The sequence below is a fragment of the Mustela putorius genome, unplaced genomic scaffold (genome assembly GCF_011764305.1).
Source record: "Mustela putorius furo isolate JIRA1106 unplaced genomic scaffold, ASM1176430v1.1 tig00003942_pilon_pilon_pilon, whole genome shotgun sequence".
In the NCBI taxonomy this organism is placed as follows: Eukaryota; Metazoa; Chordata; class Mammalia; order Carnivora; family Mustelidae; genus Mustela; species Mustela putorius.
In genome coordinates, this window is record NW_025422087.1 from 5,829,870 (window position 1) to 5,856,602 (window position 26,733).

Sequence of the window (26,733 nt, forward strand, 5' to 3'; positions counted from 1 at the left end):
TTATAAAACGGACTTAGAGCAGACTGTTAGCTCCTCTATCATGATCATTGGGTACTATTTTGGGGTAGAAGAATAAAAGTTTTCCCATTCTTATTTTTAAAAACCATTAATTTTTTAAGAGATTCCCTTTTGTACACAGAACACTAACGTATCTTTACTTCTCAATGGGGGGCCATATCCTAGATGAGTATATATTCACATGCATTAAGAGAACATAAGAAGAGCCACAAGAGATGGACTCTGAACAGTTTAAAAAAATGAAAAGTAGGGCGCCTGGGTGGCTCAGTCAGTTAAGTGATTGCCTTCGGCTCCAGTCATGATCCCAGGGTCCTGGGATTGAGCCCCACATGGGGCTCTCTGCTCAGCAGGGAGCCTGCTTCCTTTCTCTCTGCCTGCCTCTCTGGTACTTGTGCTCTGTCAAATAAATAAATAAAATCTTTAAAAAAAAAAAGTAATTACAAACTGGGAAAATATTTGAATGTTGGCAAATGGTTAAGATCCTTAATAACAACATTTTATTTTAAAAAAGCAACAAACACCACAAATATGAGTATTTAGGAAAGAGGAACAGGCAAACACAATGCTAAAGTACACACCACACACACACACACACACAGAGAGAGAGACGAAGTTATTTAGTGCTTAATTGCTATTTGTAGTGTAGACTTTAAAACTTCAGTGACTGGGATGCCCAGGTTTTGAGGACTAGCCTCTGAAATACCTAGTACACAGTATACAAACAGTAGCTATTATAATAGACTTGCAATAGATAAACATGGATTGCGCTGCTTGGTGAGGGAAAGCTGGCCCTCGTTGAAGGACCATGAAACTGTGGCCCCTTAGATGGTAGTATGGTTATTTGCTATCTATTGTTACCCTGCAGGTCTTGCCCAGCATGCCCCCAACACTTCTTGTCCTTAGGAAATAAGCAGATAGACAGGATTCCCTGCAACATTAGATAGCAAAACCCAGAGAAACCTCTTTCCACCAACACTGGGGCTGGTCAAATTTTTTTTTTTTGCATGGCTTTATGTTGGAACTCAGGAGAGCAGTTAAAACACCTGACTCTGTACTTCTTCCCTTGGTTACACAGTTTTAAAAAACAAGACTACACAACAGTATAACATGCATACCTGTCCCAACAAAGCTCCATCATTAGGACAAGGCTTGAAGGATATGCAACAAGTTAATGCTTTTTTCTACAGTGTTGGAGTTACATTCAACTTAAAAAAAAAATTATGTTTAATGTAATAAATATGCCATTTTTCTATCAGGAAAAAGCATATGTAAGGAGCAGCAAAAAAGGAAAACTGGATTTTATAGAAAGTAACTTCATTTTTGCTACAATTTATATACCTTCCCCCTCGAGCTGCATTTTTTAATGACAAAACCGTTTAGAAATGACACCATAAGATGAACTTTATTTTAAAGCTCATAAAAGGCTTCACAATATCAGTTACAAACAATCAACATTTCTTCCAATTTACACCTTCACATGACAATGTACTGTATAACAAGAGATATAGTTGAAAGTTTTTGTTCTGCATGCTGCTAACACATTTCACTAGCTTTTGCTTTACTCGTTGATTTTTAATATCAAAGCAAAAAGTCATACTCTATTGGACAGAATTAATATTAGAAAGCCCTTATGAAATCAGACTTAGTCTTGTTTATAAACATCCATACCCACACACATGCTGAAATGGAGAGCAAAATGCAAGAAAACTACCTTGGCAGGAACAATGCTTCAAGATTTTTAATCACAGCCCTCTTGAACAAGCAGTACAGTTTGTTTTATTTTCTCCAAAAGACAAAGTCAATTTCATCCTCAGTGATGCAAATGGTAATACTGCACAGAAGCTTAGTATGAATTCACAATTCCACAGGAATCTGAAAGTTACCAAGGCAATTTTCCCTTTTAGGATCATAAAGACTACAGACTTAAGCTTTTTTTCTCTTTCCATATAATACACAAAATTTCTAAACATCCTTAAAAAAGAAAATATAAATAGTCTCAGTATGTTATGTAGAATCACATACTATGGCAAAAATATTTTATTCATTGAAGGACTAAGCCAACGTAACAGTATCTAGTCCAAGTCCATATTAATGGAACTCTTCTCATTAGGGTAACATTCCCCATTCTGATGTGGAGGCTCAGCACCAAAATTTTCTTTGCCTTCTAAATCTTCTTCCTTTTTATCAGTATTTGGGCCATTTGGAGTTCTTTCCAGCTTAGGTGATTCAATTTTTGGCTTGGGTTGTGTTACGACAGGTTCACAAGTGTTATTCAACTCCTAAGCAAGAAAAACAAAATTGGTAATCAGGTTAACTCTGGTCCATCCAGTCATTTTCAATTATTTTCCTAAGACACCACCTGAGCTATTTATTTTTTCTATCTCAAGGAATTCAATTTCCTCATGACACTTGCCCAAAACTATGGCTAAAGTCTGGTGAAAACAACAGTGAATAATGTTCTATGATGAGTCAGGAACCTGGCAAAGTCCTCACATACTTCATTTAATCCTCACAATAATATTAAAAGGTAGAAATTATGATCCCCACCTATGAAAGATGGTTCAGAGAGGATGGTTAACTTAACCTCAAGATCAGGTAACCTAGTAAGCAAAGAACTGGGATTCAAGATTATAGCCCCCTGACTTCAAAGGCTCACAATTCTTGGGGCTCCTGGATGACTCAGTTGGTTGGGCTTCCAGTTCTTGACTTCTTTGCCACAGGTCATGATCTCAAGGTCCTCATCAGACTCCGCACCTTGGAGTCTGCTTGGGATGTTCTCTCCCTCAGTCCTTCTGCCCCTCCCCCTGCTCACATGCTTTCTCTCCAAAATAAATAAAATCTTAAAAAAAAAAAAAAAGGCTCACGATTCTTTAACTTTGTGTTTCAACATTCTTCCAGAGGGAAAGCATCCCTTGGTTTTCTTCTCAACTTTCTTCAAAGCCTCACACACTCAGCAAGGCCTTCCTTGATAAAATACCTGAGTCCTTTTCCAGTGCCCAGTATCTCCTAACCCTTTGACTACTTAATTTTTGCCCTCAGCACCTGACCTCATCTGATACATTTCCTCTCCTCGTTTGCTGTCAAGTCTTCCTCGAACCAGCAGGTTAACTGCCACAACGGCAGTGACTCAACAAATGTATTTGTTGAACTGAATAAATAATGAAAAAATGGAAATTTAAGAGAAACACATACGATCTTCTATATTTTGTAGTATCAATAATGAACTAATAAATCTGGTCTCAATCAGGATGAGGTTAAAGAATAGTCAAAGAAAGAGTTATATTTAAGGTTCACAGAATTGCAGCTTGAGCCCCTAAGGAAACACAGCACCAAACATTAGACAATACTACTTACCTTTATTTTTGCTTTAATTTCTTGAGCACGTACAACTGGATCCTGATCAAGACTCTTTTTAGCCTGAGCATTCATGATATTGTTCATCCACTCCATCACTTCATTAACAGACTTCTCAACCTTTTTCATCTCAGATTCATCAATATGATTATATTTCTCATCCTGAATGGAAAAAGAGGCATGGTCATTTGGTAGACTTAAGTATTTAAAAGTGGGGCACCTGGGTGGCTCAGCTCATGATCCCAGGATCCTGGGAAAAAGCCCCACATCAGGCTCCCTGCTCAGTGGGGAGCCTGCCTCTCCTTCTCCCTCTGCCCTACCCTGGGGCTCATGCTCTCGCTCAAATAAATAAATAAGATCTTTTTTTTAAAGAAAGTATTTAATAGTAACCTCTAACCTGACCCCATTTCCCATGAAGTTCAAATCTATCTCTATACCAAATACAAATACCAAAAACAAATTTCTCATGTGTTCACAGTGAAGGTTCCTCAACTTAGTATCAGTTTGCAAAAATCTAGGGTAGCTTCCTTGCAACGCACAAAAAGACTTACGTTATTTCTGAAGTCTGCAGCTACCTTGGCATAGTGTTGCAGCCTCTGTCCCAGTTCTTCAAACATTTTTGGTCGTTCCTCAGCTTCTTGAAACCGAACTTTAACTGGAGTGCCAATTTTCTAAAACAAGATGTAATTAAATTAACACTTGTCTAACTGCATTTTGAAAGTTTGTAGTCTAAAACACAGGCACCACATCCTAGGGGGAGAGAAGGACCTACCATTAATTCTTCCAACTTGTCAACATATGCTTGTTTAGCTTGGTCCTCTCCCTCTTCATAGAGCCAGTTTTCAGTCTCCGTGAGCAATCTCAAAAAATTCTGGTGATCCTGTATATGGAACATTAAGAATCCATACCAGTGGCAACTTCACTTTAAATTCACAACAAGACGAGTCATCCTCAGAAGTGCTAAACACTAAGTCACCAATCTTATTTCTAAGAAAGGCACTCTGATTAGCTGGACTCTCTTTACTGAAAAGTATCAAGGAACAATCTACTAGTAAAATCTACTAGTAGATTTTACATGAGAGATTAACAATAATTTCTTGGCTTCTCTTTTACACGGAGACATTGTTAAGTCCGGTAAACCGCTTACAGACTTAACAATACCGTATCCCAGAGTCTACTTTTGGACAATCTATACACTGAAATGGAGTTATGGAAGAACAATTATCTTTCTGCTTTCCAAAGCAATTAGGTTTTGATGAATTAACTTTCTATTCACTCCCACAATTATCAAAGGGAAATAGGCAAGTTGACAATTCAATCACTGAACCTGAAAAGAAAAATCATTCCTAACCAATTCCCATAATGTATTTCTACTCTAGTCTTGGGAGGTCTACGCACCTTAGGTCATCTCTCCTTCAGAACTCCAACCACAAGAAATCCAGGAAATGTCAGGGCAGAGCCAAAAACTAATGCTTATTACAAGGTAGCCCAAGGAACTTAGAACTAAAATAGACCTCTAAGTTGAAATTCTTTTAACTTCAGAATTAATCCCGAAACCATCCCAGATTTGTATCTAGCCAATTGTTTTCTAAGCCTCATTTTCACAGTTCTGCTTCTGAGATTTACTCAGAGCCACACTGACTTTGGAAGCTTAGAAAAGAGCTAAAGGGAATAGTCTGCCTGATAAATTTTGGAATGACTGGATGAACAAGTCTTCCGGGATAAAACACTGACCATAAGTAACCAAGGGAACCAGAGTCACAATAACAACAACAACAAAAAAAACAAGAACAAAAATGTAAGAATGGAAGTCTTTAAAACCGAGCATTTTCTCCTATTTACCTGTCTAGCCCCCAACCCTTTAATGTCATGGACTCTAAAAATGTTTGATAGGTTCTTTCTTTTGGAAAACTAAAAAGTCATTGGACAAGTTTGAATAAAACTACATATTACTACTGAGCCTCTTTCAGGACTATTTAAACAATTTCAAGTTTTCAAAAAGCTCATTACATAATCTAGTAGAGATTTAAATGTCAAATTTTACATGAAGCACTTTTATTATCTGAATGAAACAGAGCTCTACACATACCTGTTCACATATAAATTTTTCATATGGTCCACACAGCTTGTCCCTGAACTCATACACATACTCCTCCACAGCATTTTTAGCATCATTTCTTTCCTTCTCCAGTTTATCCTGCATGATCATCTTGCCCTGCCAGAAAACAGGGAAGATTAATTCCAGCCTTAGTCTTCTGCTGTAACTAAACGTTAACTAGACTCTGCTTTTTAAAATCAACAATTATACCAAAAAAAAGTGTTTACAGTTCTAATTGATACCTCATAAGTTTATAACAGATCTTATGAAGTTCTTCATTTACTAAAATATACACAGTAGGTTGTGACTTTTTTTTTTAATTACATGATAAATAACATAGCTTTTGCATCTCAGACTTAATACAAAGAAGAAAAAAATTCAATTCACTACAATTTTCTTTCCTTTTAGGTAGTTATATGGTTGTCTCCTATTGGGAGTAATATTGGCCAATATATAATGGTCACAGGATGCTGCAACTGTATTTGAAATCAAGGACTGTAAATTTATTTATCCACTTATTAATGAAATATTAATGAGGTGTAATTATTAAATTTCAAAACACAATGCTGCCATCTCAATAAAACAAAACTATACCTCAATTATTTCACATATTCTAGACTACAAAGAAGCACAGTGTATTTTAACAGAAAATTTAGTATGAAAAAAAAACATTTAGTGTGGCTTGAGGTACCAACTGTATTGCACCCTGTCCTAGAACACAGTGGCATCCAATTTCTGTCAAGACCTTGAGCAATCAAGAAGAATGATCTAGAGTATAGATCTTTTCCATAAGGAGGCAAAAATATAAACACCCTTCTTAAAAAAAATTAAACTGAGAACCATTAGTTTTGGATTCCTCCTATTCTTAAAACTGTATACAACGTGGGGTATGGGAAAGAAGCACGGCTATTCCTCTATTAGGAGTATGGGTAACTGGGCCAACCAACTAAATAATTCCAGAATGGAAAATAATTACCTGAAGTACTTACCTCTGTCTCAATATACATGTTAAGAAGGTCTTTCCCTAATTGCCAGACCAAGTTGGCTTCAATAGGCAGCTCAACATTCACCACCTTTATTTTGGGCTTTTTGGCTTCTGGAGGCTGGTCAACTTTCTTTTCATTTGCCTTAGGAAGGGGTAAAAAAAAAAAAAAGGAAAAATTCCTAAATCTTCAGAACAACAAAAAAAATCTCCCTATCATACTTTCTAAAAATAAACTCCCTAATATCCTGAACTGGAGGAGTGCACATCATCTAATTCCCACCCACCCATTTTAAACCAGGCTGCAGCTACAACTTAAACATGTCATACTTTCTCTCAAGAATTCACCAGGATATTTTTCTCTTTGCATATTGAACTTAAATTTAATCTTTCCTGCTAAAACTTTTCTTCATACGTCTTTAATTTTTAAGCCTGTATGCAATGCCTAGGACTCCAAAAAAAAGTCTAAACTATTATTAAATTACCACATCTTTAAATACTGTCTAGAATCTAACTAACTAAAACACACTGTGACCAAAGGTAAACACATTAGGATCACTTCTATTCCTCCTTTATACTTCAGTCCCTCCGTCCCAACCAGGTATTATATCTGGTTCAATTGCAATTAGCACTATACCGATGAGTGCCTTTTAAAGTTTCCTAATGAATTTGGGGATTCTAGACACATACAGATGTAAATGTATGTATACATATATAAATTATCTTTATTCCTACTATCTGCCTTGGAGTCATACTCCTTTTCTTAAGCAAACATAAGGGAAAAAAAGAGACAAAAGAACCTTAAAATAGAAAATGAAATGATGCAGCAAATGCTAACAGTTTGCTGCAGGTCTTTCAAAATATGTAAATACAGGGCTAAAGAAGTAAGTATCTCCCATTGCCTTTAATTTTCTAAGACTTTTCTATGTATTCCCCTTTCTACACGTTCCTACTAGCTGAGATAACAAAGAACACAACTTAGGAAACTCAGCTGTGGAACAGATTAGAAAATAACAAATGGGATAAACACACACCCTGAATGGCTGGGATAGTCAGATAGGAAGGACTAGCCTATCAGTACAATAAGCACCGCCACAGGATAATTCTGAGAAGTTAAAAACTTCAGAACTCTAGGCACTTCACAGAGGAAACTGGAGGACTTGAAAAAGGTTCAGTGGCTTGCCTAAAATGACGAAGACAGAGATGGGACTAGAACTCATGTTTCCCAGAGTTCAGTACTCCTAAAAGTCACAGGTTCAGTACTCCTTAAAGTCACAGGTCTCAGAAGTGTAGCCAGCTGTCTCACCAGCAAGGATCTAGTCAATCAGCCTGCAGTCCCAATCTCTAGCACACGAGAACCCCCCAATATACTGTGCATGCTCCGGGGCACACACCACAAGGAAAATGAACTAGAGGACACCCATCCCTCATACAACACAGGAGTACAACAGATATTTGGAAAACAAATGGATGACAGTACACACATAGCAGTTAAAGTCCGTGTAAGACTCTGACGGTACAACATTAAACCAACTACTGACTGAACCGATACATCACAAAATGGCACTCAACAAGGAATGGATGAAGAACCCTCCAAAGGGGTGTGTGAGAATGTTCCAAAGGGCTTGACACTGGCGTTCCCACCTACAACTATGAACATGAAATGGTACTCCATGTCATGTTCCAGACAGGCACTGAGACTACCAGCAGAAGTCAGTTACTACTCAACACTAAGTGAGGGGAGGGACGGGACATTAAGGAGCTGTTGTGGCAAAGAAAGCAATGCTGCTCCACCATCATCATCACGGAACTCTTTACGGGGAGAAAAAAAGCAGCTTTCAGAGTCAGGAACTAAAGCTCATATTAGGATTCCCACAGGATCAATCAGGGCAGGAGATTAAAAACGAAATGTTTACCAAGTATAAAACAATTCTGTGATTCATCTTAAGGTAAGAGAAAACCAAACCACTAATGAAAGGTTAATAATTTACATGCAACGTGTACAAAGAGTGAAGTTCTGCAAAGCACAGAATGATCTGGAAGAACAATGTCAACTTCCCAGTATCTACACGATTATGAATTTTAAAAGGTTTGATTAGAAGCTGTCATTTTTCAAGGGACAAGCACAAATATTTAATTTAGCTTCTAATACATACTGTGGAAACATGGCAAAGAAAAATGACTTTGAAGTACAATCTGGTTATTAGCACACTATCATAATTAATTTAGTTTTGACAGGTGATTTGAGAGGAGAAAAAAGTTTACTAGACTCCTATAGCCCGTGTATTTATCACTCAGACTAATTCAAGTGAAAACTCCTCACATTAGCAGATACCTCTGACATTAGAGAAAATAAGACATGTCATGCATTCGTCTCTTGTTGCTTGGAGTGGCAGTTAATCAAGAGAAGCTATCATGTCTAAAACAGGATATTCAATTCCCTTAGGTGGGCTTGAGTACCTCTAACTCATTTTAATTGATAAACACATAAAAAACTGAAAAACCAAAACCCTATACAGAATAAGGTAAGTTGGTGCTGGCTCTTGAAACTGCAAATTTAATGATATCATTAATGATCACATGTTGCAACATTGTCTAAAGGAATGAACTAGAAGAGTCACTCACTTTGTCAGCATCTGGGATTTTGTTTTCTTCAGAGGTAAGTTCAGGTGAAGGGGGAGACTGTGAGGTTTGTTGACCATCAGTTTGTACCTGGGGCTGTGTTCCAGCTTCACTGTTGTCTTGCTGGATATTTTTCTGAAATGAAAGCCCAGGCACAAAGGATGTAGAAAGCAGGTGTACTTATATAAATTTAAAAGGTTACAGGGCACCAAAGACAGTACACTCAATTTCTGAAATCTTAATAGGTGGGTGAGAAAAGATACTGGATAAAATCAAAATAAATACAAAATACTTGAAAACTCCTTACAACTCTTAAACCTGTAAGAAATTATTTGAATGAGAGCAGTTAATATTGTTAAATAACCAAGCAGTAGGCATTTTGATTGATGTGATGACAACCAAGAACTCTCCTTTAGGAAACTTTGATCTAGCTTTGTAGAGCTATAACTCGCAAAAGCACAAGAAATAGATTTACTCCAGGCCTCTCTCCCAGAAACAAGATTCCAAAACTGAAATTCACCAGCAGCCATCAGCAACATATCGCCATTTCAATGAACTGAACATTTGCATAAAAAAGCCAACGATCAGTCATTCAGGGATTCCTCATTTCAGCTTACAGATACCCAAGGCTCCTCCTGTCCCCACCTTCTTTTTGTGATTTAGCTATTTCCACTTCAGAAGATCTCAGGATAAAGATACATGCTATGTGTTAGTAGACCTCAATCCCCAATAAATCAGTGCTTGCTCTAGTCCTTTCCCATCTTTGGGAGAAGCCTGAAACATTCTCATTTAACTACTTTCTGTCCACCCTGAAGGCTCTCAAATTTTTCTTGCAGAGCTTCAAGAGTCTAAGGCAGACACTGAAATAAATATTCAGAAACAAGGCACTCATGATGTAAATATCCAAAAAGTACAAAGAGATTGATACAACAGGCATTAGAATAATGGTGTCCATAGCCAAATGGAAAAGTATACAGCACTGATCATTTAACGCATCATTTTGCAATTTTTAAAAGTGAGAACAAACCTTAGGCTCAGATACTAATGTTCCTTAAATGTTCCAGGAATAATAAGGATCCGAGCTGTCTGACCACAGGATACCACACTTTCTCACATCTTAACTAAAACACTGTTCACTTGCCTCTCCATTTAAGCTATTTCTGATCATTATCCAGAAGTAAACTCTAACAGCTAATCCATCTTGAAGTTTCTTAAAATTTTTCTGTACTCATACTAATCGGAAGAACGTGAACAGTAACAACTTTCTATATTCCATGCAGATAGTTCTCTTCCTTCCCTCCCACAATTTAACAGATCACGCAAATAAAAGCAAACAAGTCCTGAAATACCAAAGCCAATTTTGCAGTATTTTTTTAAAAATCAGCTTTAATATTTGGTATATATTCCAAATTTTTTTTGTCTTTTTCTTTTTTTCTTAATCATCAGTCAAAACTGCCTTCTCATATGTGGTCAATGCCTTTAACAAACAAAATTAACATTTTAATTAAATTTGTTACATTTTGTTAATTAAAATTAACAAAACAAAATTATTACTTTGTAATAATTACACTCTTATTTTGTAATGTGCCAGTTCAAATTAGCTACATAGAATTTAACGATAATTCACCAAATTCTGGGCCATATATATCATCACCTAGCAATGCTATCATCATTCCCCAAAATTCTAGTATATATGCTGCCGAAGCGAGCATGTCATTCCCCAAAATTCTAAATAAAATTAAGAAAAATGTGTTTGAACCCTTCCCTACTCTTTTCCTATAGAGTTAACTCAACTATATATCCCAACTCAAAGGCTTATCCACAAACTTACATCAGTGTCTGAGTTTTCTGCTGGTCTCTGATTAGGACATTCCATGTCTGCTTCAACAGAAGACCCTTCATTCTCCTCAGTTGGGATCTTCTCCACCATGGATGCTGTAGAGATGGTGAAAATGCCATGCGTATTGACTCGCACTTTGACTTTCACTCTCGATTTTTCTCCGTCTTTCTGAGCAGAAACATTCTGAACTATGAAACGGCCTAGAACAAAAAGAAATGGACAATTGTTGAAGTGAATCTAAATGTCTGTAAAGACGACAAAGCTTCAAAGTACTGCTATTCCCAAATCTTCCCATTTTCTCTACCAACTGAAATAAAACCTATCCTACTAACATAAAATAAACTTAGGTGTATGGTACTACTCCAATACTTGGAATTAGTGTTAATATCCTATAAAACCTTCAAAGGCATGGCACTTCTGTGATTGTTTTTATTTAAAACAGATTCTGTAAGACAGATGACAAGAAGTCCCTGCCTCCTCCAATCCTATTTCAATAAACATAAGCGCAAACTAAACATGAAAATCTGTTAGCAAGTGTAAGGCAGAGATCTCAAGTGATACTAAGCATTTTAATCCTACAGAGTCTTCAGGGAAAACTGTTTTCCTGAGGGAATAATCAAAACATTTTTCTATGTGTTAAGTAGGAGAGAGTCTGATAAAACCAGATGTCAAAGCCTGAAATTATAATGCAAAATACAGTAGTTGTAGTGCATTTCTGAGTAGGAGGGAAGAGTATGGACTCTGACCCAGTCTCTGGGCTTGAATCCTGGCCGTGTAACCCACTGCAAGTTATTTAACCTACCTATGCTTCTATGGATTGAGGTGATAAGTGTTTACAGTGAGCACATAAAACCACAGAACCAAGTGGTATATGTTAGCTATCATATCCACTAATAGCCTTATTATTCCAGAGGCCACTAAACCAAAATTAAGTATTTTGAAGCTAGTATGCGCAAAGCACTATATGGTATTCGACACCTTTATATTTAAGGTGCTGTTTACACAAACACAAGAAGTTACAGATTTAATTACCAGGTCAGTGAAAGATATTAGAATAGACATTCAATAATTACCAAATCACTGGGGCTCAGGAAATAATTACTGTTAAGACTCATTTAAAGAAACAGCATTCACTATGGGGTATCCGAGATGAGTTAGGAGAAAGAGATGTAAGATTGTTCTTTAAGCATGTGCAAGCTTTTTAATTTTGGCAATAACATTGATTTAATGTCGTACTAAAAAGGCTTGGATTTTATCCTTTGCATGATGGGGAACTAATGCATAGAATCCAACCTATTAAATTTTTAGTCTCTATTTAACAATTTCTCAAGCTAATTTCCTAGCAATAAATTTGTAAAAACGGTTTAAGAACAAACCAAAAAAAACAAAAACAAAAACAAAAAACAAAAAAACAAAAAACCACACACACACACAACAACAAAAAAATCTCTTCTGTGTTGAACATTTTTGGTGTTAAGTGCTAAGAAAGAAAACACACTGGTCAGGTTAGACCTCTACAAACAACTTTGTTATGAAAAGGTGTGGGGTAACAGTGAGTCCTGAACAGATCTTGCAATACTGGAAAAGTTTTACCCTCAGCCTGGGAAAGACACATGGCCACTCAGGAAGGGATCCATAGCTCTCCCATAAATTTCCAGTTACTAAGAGTCAAAACAGATGGACAGCACCTAACCTCTCAAGGAAAAATGTACCAAAAAAGATGTACTTTTAAAAGAGATTACAATAGAAAGGTCCATTTGAGAAGCTGCTGCAATGGTGTCTGAGCCAGTTTTAAACTGGAAGTAACATTCCACCTAGAAGAAAGGTTAGTATTAAAAACAGGTGGCGATCCTTTAAGCAGAGACTGTATCAGGAGAAAAAAGACTGACATGTTTCAAGACACAAACACATGGATGTGACAGCAGCACTAAGCAAGTCATTTCATCTCTACAAGCCAATTCATTCATCAATAAAAGGAAGAGATTTCTTCATCACCATTATTCTAAATTGACAATGACTTTACATGGAATTATGTCCCACCCAACGTTACCGAGAAGAAAATTTTTTTACATTGGTACGCTATGTCTTTCAAATTAATCGCTTACCTATTTTTGCTTCTGGATATGGAACTCCTTGAGGATCAGAATAGAAAGCTTCTAGCTCAAAAGGTCCCCTTCTCAAGAAAGTGAGAACTTTGGAGAAAGGAGCAGCATGGTTTCGACTAAATACTTCGTGGACCCTAGAGGAAAGGAAAAGGCATTCAGTATTCCAAGCGCTTAAGATTATAATGCTACACAAAACAGAATAAATGATCTGAAATCACCAATTCTACCTCACCATTTATTAACACCAAAATGAGAGAACTATTTTGATAGGCTTGGTTGTTCAAAGACTCCAATTGGACTCATCAGACCCTCAACTGTAAAAGTCATTTGTTAATTTTTTCTCCTTTATGTTAAAATAGTTATCTGAATAAACTTGCTACATACCCTTCAGTATCTTCTGAATCATGGTTCCACACCAGAGATATTGCAAAAGGAACAGCATCTGTGATGGAAAATTCTCTAACTTTAAATGCCGGGGAAAGAATTGCACACTTTAAAAGAAAAAGAAAGGATTATCATAATATCATGAATAATTGCACTCATCTTTTAATATAAAGCTCAATTCAAATTGGATGGTAAGTTTAAATTCAAATTCAAAATTGCTTACAGTATATGTCATCGTAAGTACAAAGAACAGAACATCTAAATACTATGCCAGTCACTAAATATAGACCAGTAATACAATGGATCTCAGGATGACAACTGTTGACCAATAACAAGTTTCATAGGAGCTTAGTTAGGGAAAAAACCACTGGCCTTGCCAGGAATGCCCTGATAGCAATCTCAATTACAAGCTGTACCACTCTGGAGTCTGTGTGTGTTTCCACAAACAACTCTGTCCATATCACCTTTCAAATGTCTAAAAAACTTTTGAAAAAGATAAAACCCAAAATGTTCATATTTTCAGGTAATTTTATGAAGGAAACAATGGTAAATTCAAAGTTGAGGTGGAAAACACCCAAGTGACAGGTGGATTTAGAGAAGTCACATAAAACTGAACAAATACACAAGTAAAGTGAAAGTCAATCTCTGATTAGCACAGGATCCTTCAAAAGAAAGGCCAAAATAAGCTCTACTTCTAAAGAAATGATAAACTTCCAATGTTTTGGGGAATTAGAGCCTTAGTTAAGGAAGTACACTCCATTATCAAGGAAAAAACAGAAACAAAAACCCCAGATGCATCATGTGGATACAATGGACTACCAGCAGTAATGAGTACATATCCTTCCTTTTTAAAGGAAGGTATAGTCCTTCTAAAAACCTTTGTGTACAGAACCTCTTGCTGTTTTGTATTAAAAGTAACTGTGCTAGCTAGATTAAAATTTAAGCATGGTTATCTTGAAACTTTGGTTAAAACTACTTGGTGACTATAATATTATCCTAAAAATAAATACTAATTTCCTTATCAGCAACTTCTAGTTTTGGTGCTTTCACTTTGCCAAATGAACTTAAGCCTCTGAGTGGCCTTCTTACTTGATATGTAAGTTACAATCAGCTTGAAGGAGGAGGAAGAGCTGTTTCCTAAGACCACTTGTTAACTAACACTCTCAGCAAATTCCCCCGCACCCCGATCACTTCCTCCTTACACCACACTGCTGTTCCAAATGCCCTCTCTGTGCCTGGGAAGTACTGCTACCACCACACAGCTAATTCATGCTTGATTCTTGTGTTTCCTGGGTCTCCTCAGAGTCATGCCTGTTCCTGACCCACAGTTTAAGAAACAACAGCTGCAAATTTCCTTCCATCAAAAATTTCCTAGATGTTCCAGATCTGAAGATCCGTTTCCCCAGAGCCTTATGGCTGTTGTTTGGAAGTGCACTCCCTCAGGATAGCTAATTAGACACAGGGCTCTGCCTATTATACGACCTCATCACAGTGAAACAAAGCAGAAATGGTTAGAGGCATGAACACCAAGAGAAAAAAGGGCTGAGACAGCAGTACCTGTAGTGCACATCCTCTAGCCACGGCTTCATCTGCATTGAGTGTTGTGCTAATGTCTTTTCCAAAGAATCGGGCAATTTTTTCTTTCACAGCTGGAATTCGGGTAGTGCCTCCAACTATCTCCACAGCACTCACATCTTCAACTCGGAGCTGAGTCTGTTCCATCAGTGAGTAAAGGGGAACTTCTATCTTTTGCAGGAGGTCGGCACAGAGTTCTTCAAATTGTGCCCTTAGTAAAGAAGAGGAATGCTACTAATCTTTGGAAACATTATCTTAAAGCCAATATCCTGACCAATTTTTTAAAACAATATTAACCCAATGAATTTCCTTTTCCTTTGACAACCTCAATTCCACATGGGTCAAGTTAAACTGTACTATAATCTGTAATTTTTAACATATATATAAATATACAATACAGGAACAGAAAAGAGATGGGGGAGAAAATTAGTTATACTAGTATTCTTGGAAAAAAATCACTTTTATATTAAGACTGCCATTTTATTCCTTAAAACTTTTTTGGTGTGTAACCATTATCACTAACTGGCCTAGAAATACTAAGAAATGATAAATACCAAAAAGACTCCACCATAAGGGCACCTAGCAAAGTGCCTGTTTTAAAAAAAAAAAAAAAAATCTTTGCATGGGGTGCCTGAGTGGCTCAGTTGGTTAAGCATCCAAATCTTGACCTTGGCTCAGGTCATGATCCCAGGATCGTGGACTGAGCCCTATGTTGGGATCCCCGCAAGGTGTGGAACCTGCCTTAGATTCTCTCTCTCCCTTTGCTGCTACCCCCACTTTAAAATAAATAAAAAATCACCTCTCTGCCGAAGTGACCCTAGTTTCTAATGATGTGAATAGTCCTAGCGACAGTAGCACACCGTCTTGAAAATGGAGGCCAAGACTCTCAACACCATAGCTAGACAGACACCTGAGCCATAGTTTCAGCAGGAAGTTTCTTCTATTTAATCAAGAGAATTCAAGACGCACCTGTTCATCTTTCCCGAAACATCTTTGTCATTCATAAAGCACTCGATATTCAGTGGTAGGTCTGTGCTGTTAGAACTCATTAACTTTTTCAATTTTTCACACTCTTGATACAGACGAAGGAGTGCTCGTATTTTGGATTTTGCATCCAACTTGTACTTAGTTTTAAATTCTGCACAAAAATGTTCCACTAACTTTTCATCGAAGTCTTTTCCTCCTAAGAAAGGATCGAAGGCTGTTCCCAGTACCTAATTTAGTTAAAACAACATATAATCTGGTTATTTTCATATTTTTAACTAGAATCTTAAATACTGCTACTCAAACAACTGAAGACTACAGATCAAGACTGCTACTTAAATTACAACATGAAATCCAAGTCAAGAGAAATGTTACTACCAAAGCCAAATGAAATGCTAAATCTCTGATTTACTTTTAATGATTACATAGGATAATCTTTAAAAAGCTGCTCTTTCTTAAGCCAGAATACTTAGAAGTATGCGAAGATAATTACATCATCTTTATAGAGAACAACTTTAGGAATAATTCTTTGTTAATATCGTTACCCCAAACTCTTCATTACCAAGAAGCAAAGTTAAGAAGCTCGGTTGATTGAAGTAAAATGATAAATACAACACATTTAAATATGTTTTGGTCACTGAGTTCTAATTTATGACTTTACCTTCAATTTTCCCTTGTTAAAGGCACAGGCAGACACTTGAAAAGCTGAGTGTCCCATATCAACAAAAACTACTATCCGAGGTTTCTCATCCAGGCCTGGAAGATCCTGCTTATAGATCCCATAATTCAAAGCAACTACCAAAAAAATAAAATTAAATTAAATTAAAAAAAAAATCAATCAATTCTTTGGTTCACATTTTCTTACCAACTTCATCATTACCAAAATAATTACACATGCAGGAAACCTGACTATACCTCAAATGCTTAAAGGTGAACACATTTCTTTTATACCTGACGTCAAACTAATTTTCATGGCATCAGTAACTTGCTCCCTTTCTGATTTCCGAACAATGCTCTCTCTATTCACTTTGCAATGTATGAAGAGATACCACAGAGAAAATGTACAAGGTGCAAATACAATGAAATGTAATCACAAACAATAGCAGTCTCGTCACATAATACTTACATTTGAACCACAACCTTTGAGACTGCTTATCCAAAAAAATTAAGAATTTAATACATGACTACAGCAACTGCAGTTCCTACCAATTTCTTTTTAGATTCAACGCAAAAAGCTGATCTACCTTAAAGAGACTGTTAGCTTTTTCTGAACTTCTAAACCACTGTATTTCTAAATACATATAACCTTAAGAACACAACTTTATTGATACTTTTAGGAATTTTAAAACACATATTAGATGTGAAAGACATACATGTATTAGATATAAAACACGTGTATATTAGATATACACTGGAAAAAAGTCTTATTTGCTTTGTCTGAATACACTACATTGTATAATTGACCTTTTGTTCACCTGTAATCTTAAAAAACTAGTAAAGGCTCTAGGAAGAACAGTCATTGCTTTGCTTACCACTATATCTGTAAATACAATGCCTTGCAAATGATACAGTTTAAATCAATATTTGCTAGAATATGAATAATCAATAACTAACTGCATATATTCAGGAAATATAGAAGGGAAAACTTTTTTTTTTTTTAACTTAATCAATACTTATAGTCAAGGCAGTTGTAAAGCCCCAAATCTTTAGGTTTTGGGAAAACTTAAATATAAAAACCACATAAGGAAACAAAGAACTAAATTCAATACCCAGAATTCAAAAGATTAAAATATATACATAGAATTTAATGAAAACAGAACCATAAATCTGACAAAGTGTCAATTTCTCATTAGATAGAAGCATCTGAAAAGTTGGAATTCTTTAATTTCAAATCTAACCCTTTTTTTTTTAACTAGGCTACGTTTCTACAAGTACATGAATTATATACCTGATATGTCTTAACTCGAGTTTTGATAGTATATTCACTACTACACAAAAATTGTTCTTTTCCCTTACCAGCTGTCATGTCATTCATAAGTCTCAGGCAGTTTAGACCAACTATTTGTGCAGCATCTAAAACAGATCGCCTTTCAGCATCTGTGAAGAAAGAGGGAACCTACCAACAAGAAAGGAAAGAATTTTAACTTGTCTAAAACACACACATCCGAATTCCTCACAACCACTTATAATTAAACAAAACAGTACAGCTAAATAGGTGCCTAGCAAAGTTACAGAACATAAACAGAACTTCCAGACTTCATTTCCAGCAAGTTCCTTAACTTTCAGAAGAATAATTACTTTTTAAAAAAAATGTCCCAAAATTATATTATCAAAGTAATTTTTATTATAACCAAATTTTAACCCAAAATAAAAATCAGGAGTATTCACTAAGAATACTGACAATTACTTTTTTTTTTTTTTAAAGATTTTTTATTAATTAATTTGACAGAGAGAAATCACAAGTAGATGGAGAGGCAGCCAGAGAGAGAGAGATAGGGAAGCAGGCTCCCTGCTGAGCAGAGCGCCTGATGCGGTACTCGATCCCAGGACCCTGAGATCATGATCTGAGCCGAAGGCAGCAGCTTAACCCACTGAGCCACCCAGGCGCCCCCTGACAATTACTTCTATGTAATAAAAAGCTTCAGGTGTAGGAAATACCATTTCGGAACCAGTCTTAAATTTCTGACCGCTGGAAATCACAGCATTAAGTCAAATTCTAATGTTAAATATAACTGAACTACAGGTAAATACTGAAGGAACTTAAAGATAATATGGAACTAATACTAGCATATGCAACTGCTCTATAGTTTTGCTATTCATTGCATTTAAGCATTAATAGGTGATGGGGTACCTTCTAATTCTATAGAACTGTTAAGATTACAAAAACATTTTTAGGCAAAGCCTGTTGATATTCTTAAAAGAAGGAAGAGCAAAAAACAGCTCAAGGGATGGGATGAAGTTTCTTATGGTGCGGACTTGTGCTTCCAGCTAGGTTAATTCTTTTGATCGCTTTCTAGGACAACACTCTAACTAGGACACTCTTCAGGAGGTGTGTCTAACAATACAGTCATAGAATCACTTAACTAACAAAGTACCGAAGGGAAAACTTAGTACAGTGGCTTTCATTTTTCCCCCAAAGTATTTGTAGCTGCTTCAGAAAGAGAGGCAAGAGCAAAAGTGGGTCTGCTCACCTTTCAAATCGGAACACTGCTTTCATCAGTTTTCCATATTGCTTATTCAAAAAAAAAAAAAGAAAAAAAAAAAAAGGAAGAACCACTAACTTGTAACTTAATTCTTTAATTTTCCCAGAGATTAAATACTATTTTTCCAAGCGACAACCAGACAGTCTTATAGAACACCTTCTGTCTTTTCTGTCTTGCAAGGACAGTAGGAGAAATTTTAGGCCTCTGAATCTACTCTTCCATTTCCCAGGATATATTGCCATAAAAGCTTTTGAACCGTCTGGGAAGGCCATGCTGCCCATGTTATAATGCAAAGACCATGCAAGATGCAGGGAACTCCATCACAGACTGTCTTGGTCCAGGGCATAACCACAGAAGATCAAAAAGTGACCCTAGACATTTGGGAGAGAATTTCCAGCTGCCTTTTTGGTGTCCAAATAAAAGATGATTTTTGTCCATTTCAAATACACCTTGATAACCTACCAACTGCCCACTGAAGGTAGTGGGCTTGTCAGTGTTAAAAAATCTTCTAAGTTTTGTGATACCTAGGTGTCTCAGTCAGTTAAGTGTCTGCCTTCAGCTCAGCTCATGATCCCAGGATCCTGGGATGAAGCCCCATGTTGGGCTCCCTGCTCAGCAGTGAGTTTGCTTCTCCCTCTACGTCTCTCCCCACTTGTGCCATCTCTGTCCCTCAGGTAAATAAATAAAATCTTTAAAAATCTTATGTTTTATCACTACTAGGAGGTGACATTATAAAACTTCTAATGAACTGGTTGTCAGCTGATGGCAGAATTCTGAAAATGTCCCATTAAGTATACAAATAGAAAATCTGTTCACTGACTGTATTAGAACATTCCCCATTCAGCCAACCAGTCTCTTCCAAGGAGCCCTAGAGGAGACTCTGATTTGCACCTCCAATCAAGAACCTCTGCAACTTCGGCTAAAAATATCACTCAAACATACTCTGAAATGCTCCTGAGCGCTATGCTAATACAGTCCAGTAGGATTTTGATCTCTAGTAATAGAACAGTTTTCACACATTTAATACTTAAGAGTAGCAAAAAAGGCAAATTAAAATAAAACACACTGCCTTGCTGAATTGTACTTACTGAAATAACACAATCTGTTACTGGTTTCTTGAGATTGTTTTCAGCAGTTTCCTTTAACTTCGTCAACAGCATAGCTGTTATTTGCTCCACACTAAAGAGATGTTCTTCATCCATGTACATAACCTACATTGAGGAAGAAAAATGTTTTAAACATTGTAGTACTTAAAACTACATGCTAATACTAACTTCCAAATATTATTACACATTCTCTTCCAGAAAACCTTTATTGTTACAACTGTTAGAAAAGAAGAAAACAAAGAAAAAAAAAAAAAAAGAAGAAGAATTTAAAAAAAAGAAAACTTTTCTCTAGAGGTGAAGGGAAGGAAAAAAGCTAGGACAGATTTTTTTTCCCTCTACCCAAAGTACTAGTCAAAACATTACAGAAAGTAGTAAATTTCCACTCTAACTAAAGAGATCAGTGTAGCCATTATTATTTTAATGGTGACCCTAAGATAAAAATGCTTCTGCTAATTTAAAAATAGATTTCTGGTTTTGTTATACTACTGCTCTCCAAACAACTACAACTGGGCTGTCAAGGAATAGACTTTTGTACGATAAAATAACACAATTGAGATTTTTTTCTAACCAACACTAAGGAATCCTAAATTTTAACAATTATAAAGAACTTATGAGACATAAATTAAGTTATAGCAATATAATTTGAATAATTTTCAGGCATTAAGACATACCTACAGTTTATAAGAACTTGACAAAAAATAACTCATCTAATTAAGAACTTTAAATATTTACTAAGAATTAAGTGGTGTTTTGTTTTTTTTTTTTCCTATTTCCAACTAAGGACTCTAAGGTTGACCAGTCCATATTACCTTTATTCCAACTCCACCATTTTTCATTGGAACCAAATCATAACTTAAGTTTTCCTTCTCCTTCTGAATGAAGGGGTCACTGAATGCTCGGCCATGAAACCTTTTGAAGTTAGACACTGTATTGTTTGCATGAGTGATTTGCTGCAAAAGAAATTATAAATTTAATTTTTTTTCTAATTTGAACACCTATCAGCTATTACAATTTTACAGAAAGTCAAATGTACAACCCAAACCATTAATAACATAAATAACCTCTCTGCAACCCCCGGAAAATGCCAGAAGGTAGGCAGTGAGAGGGAACAGGAAGCAATACTGTCACCAGACTTTAATTTTAAAAAAGATTTCAAAATCTGCAAGATAAAATAAAAGATGGTGAAACTATCACTAAAGCCCTGAACAAACCAAGAACTGCACCCCTTTATTTCATTTCTTTTTCCCCACTAAACTTTTAAGTTTTATACCCAATGAATAAATAAGATCTAGAAGCACTACAAGTCAAATTACTTAAAAAAAAAAAAAAAAAAGTGAAAAGTTGTTACAGTCTAGTAAATTGCTAAGTGGTCAGCACAAACATTTTGTGTTACAAAATACATGGGTTGGGACAATAATGGAACATTAATTATCTATACCAAAAAGAAAGAGGCAAGGATAATTCAAGAAGTTTCTAAGTGACTTAATGCTTTCAACTGTGTATTTTTGATGATTAGGCTCTGGATTGAAAAGTCCCACACTTCAGTGTACTTCACTCACAGAAGTCAGCAGTGGGAACTTTATTTAAAATACATAAATAATTCAAAGACTAAAAACTGAGGCTTCTGAAGTAACGAAAATCCCAAAACAGTTTCCTGTTTTTCTCTGCTCCACGCGTCTTTTAAAGGGAGGAATACAAGTTGACAGCACTAGTTTTTCAAACAATACAGAACTGAAGCATGTACTAAAATACATTTATATACTAAAATATGACTTAAAGTATACCCAGTAACTTAAAGACTAGATCTGAGCCTCAACTGATTCTCCTCATATAACTACAAAAGACTGCCATAGTTTTAGGTCTGAAATTATCAATATTCTAAATGGCCATATTCAGGAAGATAGTTACTTCACTAACGTGTTTCTTTCGAGTATATTACTTTAAACATACAGAGCTATTTTTCTCTCCCTTGTTTTCTTTTGTATCTTGTAGCTCTTCCAACTAGCTTTACTGTAGCATTTCAGGGATTAGAATTTTGTTTCTCTTTCAGCAATGTTATTTTCTGTATTTAAATGAACTTTTCCAGTTTCTCTTTAAAAGCCTCTCAGAAGAGATTTGATATTTCATGTTCTTTTGCTTTAATTTTTCCTCCCCAACCCTATGGGCTCACCAGTTTTAACGTGAGGCCTACATGGAAGGGGCATACATAAATTTTCTATCACATTAATAACAGGCAAAATTAATTTCAGTAACTTATTTTAAAGCCTAATAGATCTAAAATACTATCATTTCAACATGTACTCAATATAAAATATTGAGGAGATACTTTATTTCCTTTCAAGACTTCAAACTCTCATGTGTATTTCATACTTACTCCACATTTGTACATTTCAAGCATATCTAATGGTTACCCTTAAGACAGCACAGGTCTATATAGAACATGCTCCCAGTCTTCATTATTAAATAATCTGAAAGTGCTTCTAAATACAGAACTTCTAGAAGGAATCTTTAACTCTTAAATATACAAGAAATTCCACATGAAAGATCTTCAAGTGTCTTATTTGTAATTTTTAAAAATTAGATAAATTACAAGGTGACAAAATTACTAAAAATTAAGGTTGGCAGATTAGACTGTTAAAGTGGTTCTTAGGAGAAGAGGCAAGCAACAGAAGGAAAAATCCCCATGTAAAGGTTCATAAAGAATACCTGCGTTACATTTCTAAAACTCAAAAATATGTAGGCTTAGATATTTCATATTCTTGTATGCCCTTGAGATTTTACCTTCAAAGACTCTCCCTTTAAAAAAATGACCAGAATTCTCTAAAGAACATACCTGATTTTTGGCTGCAACTCCAATTGTTCTGTTTTTTGATCCAAATGATATGACTGATCTAGAAGATATACAAACCACATGTCTCAAAACTGTTAAAAGGCATAGGGGCAGACATCTTTAACTGACAAGAAAATATAAAATTTCTTACCCACAGCGGGTGGTGGGGTGGTTTGAGAACAGCATAACTATAGCACAAGTTTTGGTCAGATACTCAGTGGAAGTCTGCTTAATTGCTACTCTGAGAATCCAATCTAGGTAGCCATCTTACCTAAAAAGTCTGCTCTTGGTTCAGGGGGCATTTTCCAATAGCTCAAATACCAATATAACTGTCCAGGTCCCCAATTATTAGGAAGTGCACATGAACTCTGAAAATACTTTGAATAAAAGGTAACATTAACTTGACCTTAGATACATGATTAACAAAATATATGGTGTTAATTTCACTTCTCGGTTAGCAACTCTGTACAAATCTAAGTTATCACTGTCATACCCACTGCTGTTCTGATACACCATTGGCCTCTTTAGGATCCAAAGGTTTATATAAACCCAAACAAGAGGGCCTGGAGGTTTCTGGAGTTTCAAAGCTCAAGAGAGGGTCTTATAGGGAAGACTATACTTGATGAAACCAAGTAAGAATGACACAGAGCAACTACCACAAAAGGAGGTAATAATTAGTTACATTAAGTCAGCCTTGAAGAGATGAAAAACGACTTCTGTGAGATAACCTTCTCGGCAATAGAAATGGAATGGTAGCACAGAGAGAAACTCAAAGTCTTGTCAGGAGGAGGTAAGCAAATTAGGTTTTCAATCAGAGTGCAGGTAGGAGTAATAGATGAACAAAATGGGAATATGCTGAGGGCATTAAACACCAGGCTAAATCAACTTTAAATTGGCTATTAAGGAGACCCCTAAACCTAAATTATCTGAGCAAGTACTAAACAGCATTCTAAAAGCCAGAGAAGTGTTCAAGCAAAGGCCAGAATCTTCCAAAAAAAGTTTATCATTCTAGACTCAGAGTAACTATTCACTTGCAGAACGACTGAACTCATTTTCCACACTGAAATTAATACTGCCAACCCAGAGGAATCAAACATCTATTCCATCTAAAGATTAAAGGGCATTCCAATGCTGCCCTCTGCTTACCCTTTACAAGGACATATCTGTTGTTTCTAGTTTCACAATGGTCACTACAACCACATACACATTTTGTTCCTACTCTCATCTGAACAGCTTTTCTTCCTTTTATTGGATCAAAGAGAACAAAGATGTAAACTGTACCTAAGCATGAAAGCCCAACACTCTGTCTTTCCTACTATACTCCAATTACAGAGCCTTTTACACAGCTGAAGAACAGACTGTAAATTTGCAAATATGTGAAATCATGGAGTAAGTATTCCCAAGGCTATTCACTGTCAAATATTTGCCCATTTTCTGATTTTCCATTCACTTTCAAAAATAGCCATCTGTACTCAAATTGTGACATATACAGTCATTCTAGTCATTCGTTGTACATTCTACAGTCAGTCATTGGGCCTTAATGTCTCATTCTATGCTTTTTATCTTGGATTTAAGGCACTTAAAAAATATCTACATTAATTTCCCCGAGAAGTAAGCAATTGTTTTCATTAACATACATGCAGACATGTTTCATGTATTAGCTTCAGAAAATAAGCCCCTCGAAAAAGTTGCTTTAATAAAACGTTACCTTTGCCCACCTCCTGCCGCTATAGAATATGGTATTTAATTCAGTGACAACATTTATCCCCGAGTTCTAGCACAAAACCGTGCAATTCTCATTTTATCTCCTTTATTTAAACGGGGCAAAATTAATAAACTAAAACACGATTTAGGATTCCCCTCGAATGGCTCTCATAAAACGAGCAAAAGGACGTTTACATCCTCACAAATGATCCCAGGCACTAAGGCTGACAGCGTTAGCAACCACAAGTGCGCAAGAAGAGAGGGATCTGTGAAAGGAGTGATTCTCTGGTCGCTAACAACAGTCCACCCGCTCACTGGACAAGCAGCAGCGCACAGGCTCTGGAAGCTTCCAGTTCATTTCGAGATTCACGATGCGGAAGAAAAATGCTCAGAAGCCCCGCATCTGCGGTGCGCAAAGATCTGCTCGGAGGGAGGGGGACAAGCTGGGGGCGGCAGAGGCAGCTCAGAGAAGCCACATGGGGAAACGGGGGCGGCCGCGGAAAGGGCGAACAGAGGCTTGCCAAGAAAACGAATAAAGTCGCGGGCCTGGCAGTAGGAAGACCGACCCCGAAGCGACGACCCTGGGCCACTCCACTCTAGGACTTGACTTTGGCCCCGTGAATCGCCAACACCCCCACCCTCCCCGCTCCTGGCAAGCCCCCACCCCTACTCTTGGGCAAGCGCCCTGCCCTACGCGGCCGCCGGTACCCAGACCCTACGGAGGAGCGCAGCACTCCGCACGCCGCCCTCCGATCGGCCCGGCGCTCGGAAGCCGGCCCGCAAGCCCCGGGTCCCCACGCTCCCCAGCCCCCGCCGGCTTTCCCTCCCCACTCCAGAACCCTTCCTAGCGCCCCCGCAGGCTCCCACTTACGGGGTGCACCGGTCGCTGAACTCGTTGGCGATGGTCTCGATGCCCCCGGCCCGGGCCACGGCAATGTAGCAGCTCTGCGAGCCCACATCCAGCCCCACCACCGACATGGCCGGCTCGCGGTCCGCCTCCGCCCGGGCTCTGGGTCTGGGTCTGGGTCTGCGTCCGCGTCCTCCGGCCGCCCGCCCGCCCGCTCCTTCCGCAGCCGCTTCCTGCCCCGGCCGCGCCCGGCTCCCGCGGAGTCCGACCGCTCCTCTGTGACTCGGGCGGACACACGGACAGTCGGCCTGGCTGGCGCCTCCGGCTTCCCGGGGACAGTGGCAGCTCTCAGAGGACCAAGCACGGAGGAAGGCGGCCAACGGTCTCCGCAGGTCGCTCCGCAAGCTCGGGATGGCGGCCTCGATCCGCACCCGCAGCTCACCGGCGCGGCGCTGAACTACCGGCCCAGAAGGGGAGGTCCCAGTTCCTCAGCCTTATGTATCGTACTGATCAGAACTTTCCAGAATCTGCGGCATTTACTCACCGGCGCCTCCACCGGCCCCTCCACGTGCCACTTCCGCTTCCTTCTTCTCGAGCCTTCTCGAAAGATTCTACCCAATGGGTGGCTGGTCCCTTTGGGGACGGCCACGGTTGCCATAGTGGCAGAAAAGCCGCTCCGGCGCGATTGGCTCAAGCCCGCCAGGCTGACCCACCTACGTCCCCGCCCGCCCTAGCCACGGACTCTTCGCTGTCCCAGTAAAACAGACAATGAAGAACGGAAAAATGGAAAATCGTAATCCACAATTTACTAGTGGGTGATGGCGTCCGACCCTGGGGAGGCTGATCGGGCGGAGACAAACCCCACTTCTGCGGAGACCCTAGACCCCCTAGACCCTGAGGAGGCCGACCCGCGGTTCACAGAGCATGTCGGGAATCGTAGTCCAGCTTGGGAGATGGAGTGCGCCTTGCGTGCTGGGATGTGTAGTCCCGGCCGCAGTGCGTGTCGGACCGGCTTTGTCTGGGGAGACTCGCGGGAGAGGCTGGGTGCTGCTAGTGCTTTTGCGCGCGTTCTCCAGCTGCG

At 37.9% G+C, this 26,733-nt stretch overlaps 1 protein-coding gene across 2 annotated transcripts; it reads right to left on the reverse strand.

The window, feature by feature from the left end:
• Window positions 1-1,393: 1,393 nt before the first annotated feature.
• On the reverse strand, window positions 1,394-26,140 carry HSPH1 (heat shock protein family H (Hsp110) member 1). Of its 2 annotated transcripts, XM_004774803.2 has the most exons (18): window positions 25,677-26,140; window positions 23,105-23,162; window positions 21,081-21,221; window positions 20,254-20,376; window positions 17,979-18,078; window positions 16,624-16,757; window positions 15,948-16,192; window positions 14,961-15,189; window positions 13,404-13,510; window positions 13,020-13,153; window positions 10,906-11,114; window positions 9,078-9,209; window positions 6,460-6,597; window positions 5,462-5,587; window positions 4,145-4,252; window positions 3,924-4,043; window positions 3,373-3,534; window positions 1,394-2,297 (listed from the first exon to the last, which is right to left on the reverse strand). In XM_004774803.2, the coding sequence occupies exons 1-18, from the start codon at window positions 25,781-25,783 to the stop codon at window positions 2,091-2,093; spliced, it is 2,580 nt and encodes an 859-aa protein (XP_004774860.1). In that variant the 5' UTR covers window positions 25,784-26,140; the 3' UTR covers window positions 1,394-2,090. The 2 variants fall into 2 exon arrangements, with proteins under 2 accessions (XP_004774860.1, XP_004774859.1); XM_004774802.3 differs by lacking the exon at window positions 9,078-9,209 and having other exon boundaries at window positions 25,677-25,919.
• Between the last annotated feature and the right edge of the window lie 593 nt (window positions 26,141-26,733).

Bases quoted from the DNA above. Each gene is read 5' to 3' on its own strand.
- HSPH1 (XM_004774803.2), bottom strand. From the start codon at position 25,783: ATGTCGGTGGTGGGGCTGGATGTGGGCTCGCAGAGCTGCTACATTGCC. The intron at 21,222-23,104 runs GTATGTTCTTTA...TTTCTTTTGCAG, and splicing joins GAGTTGCAGCCAAAAATCAG to CAAATCACTCATGCAAACAA. The intron at 2,298-3,372 runs GTAAGTAGTATT...TTTCTTGCTTAG, and splicing joins AAATTAAAGCAAAAATAAAG to GAGTTGAATAACACTTGTGA.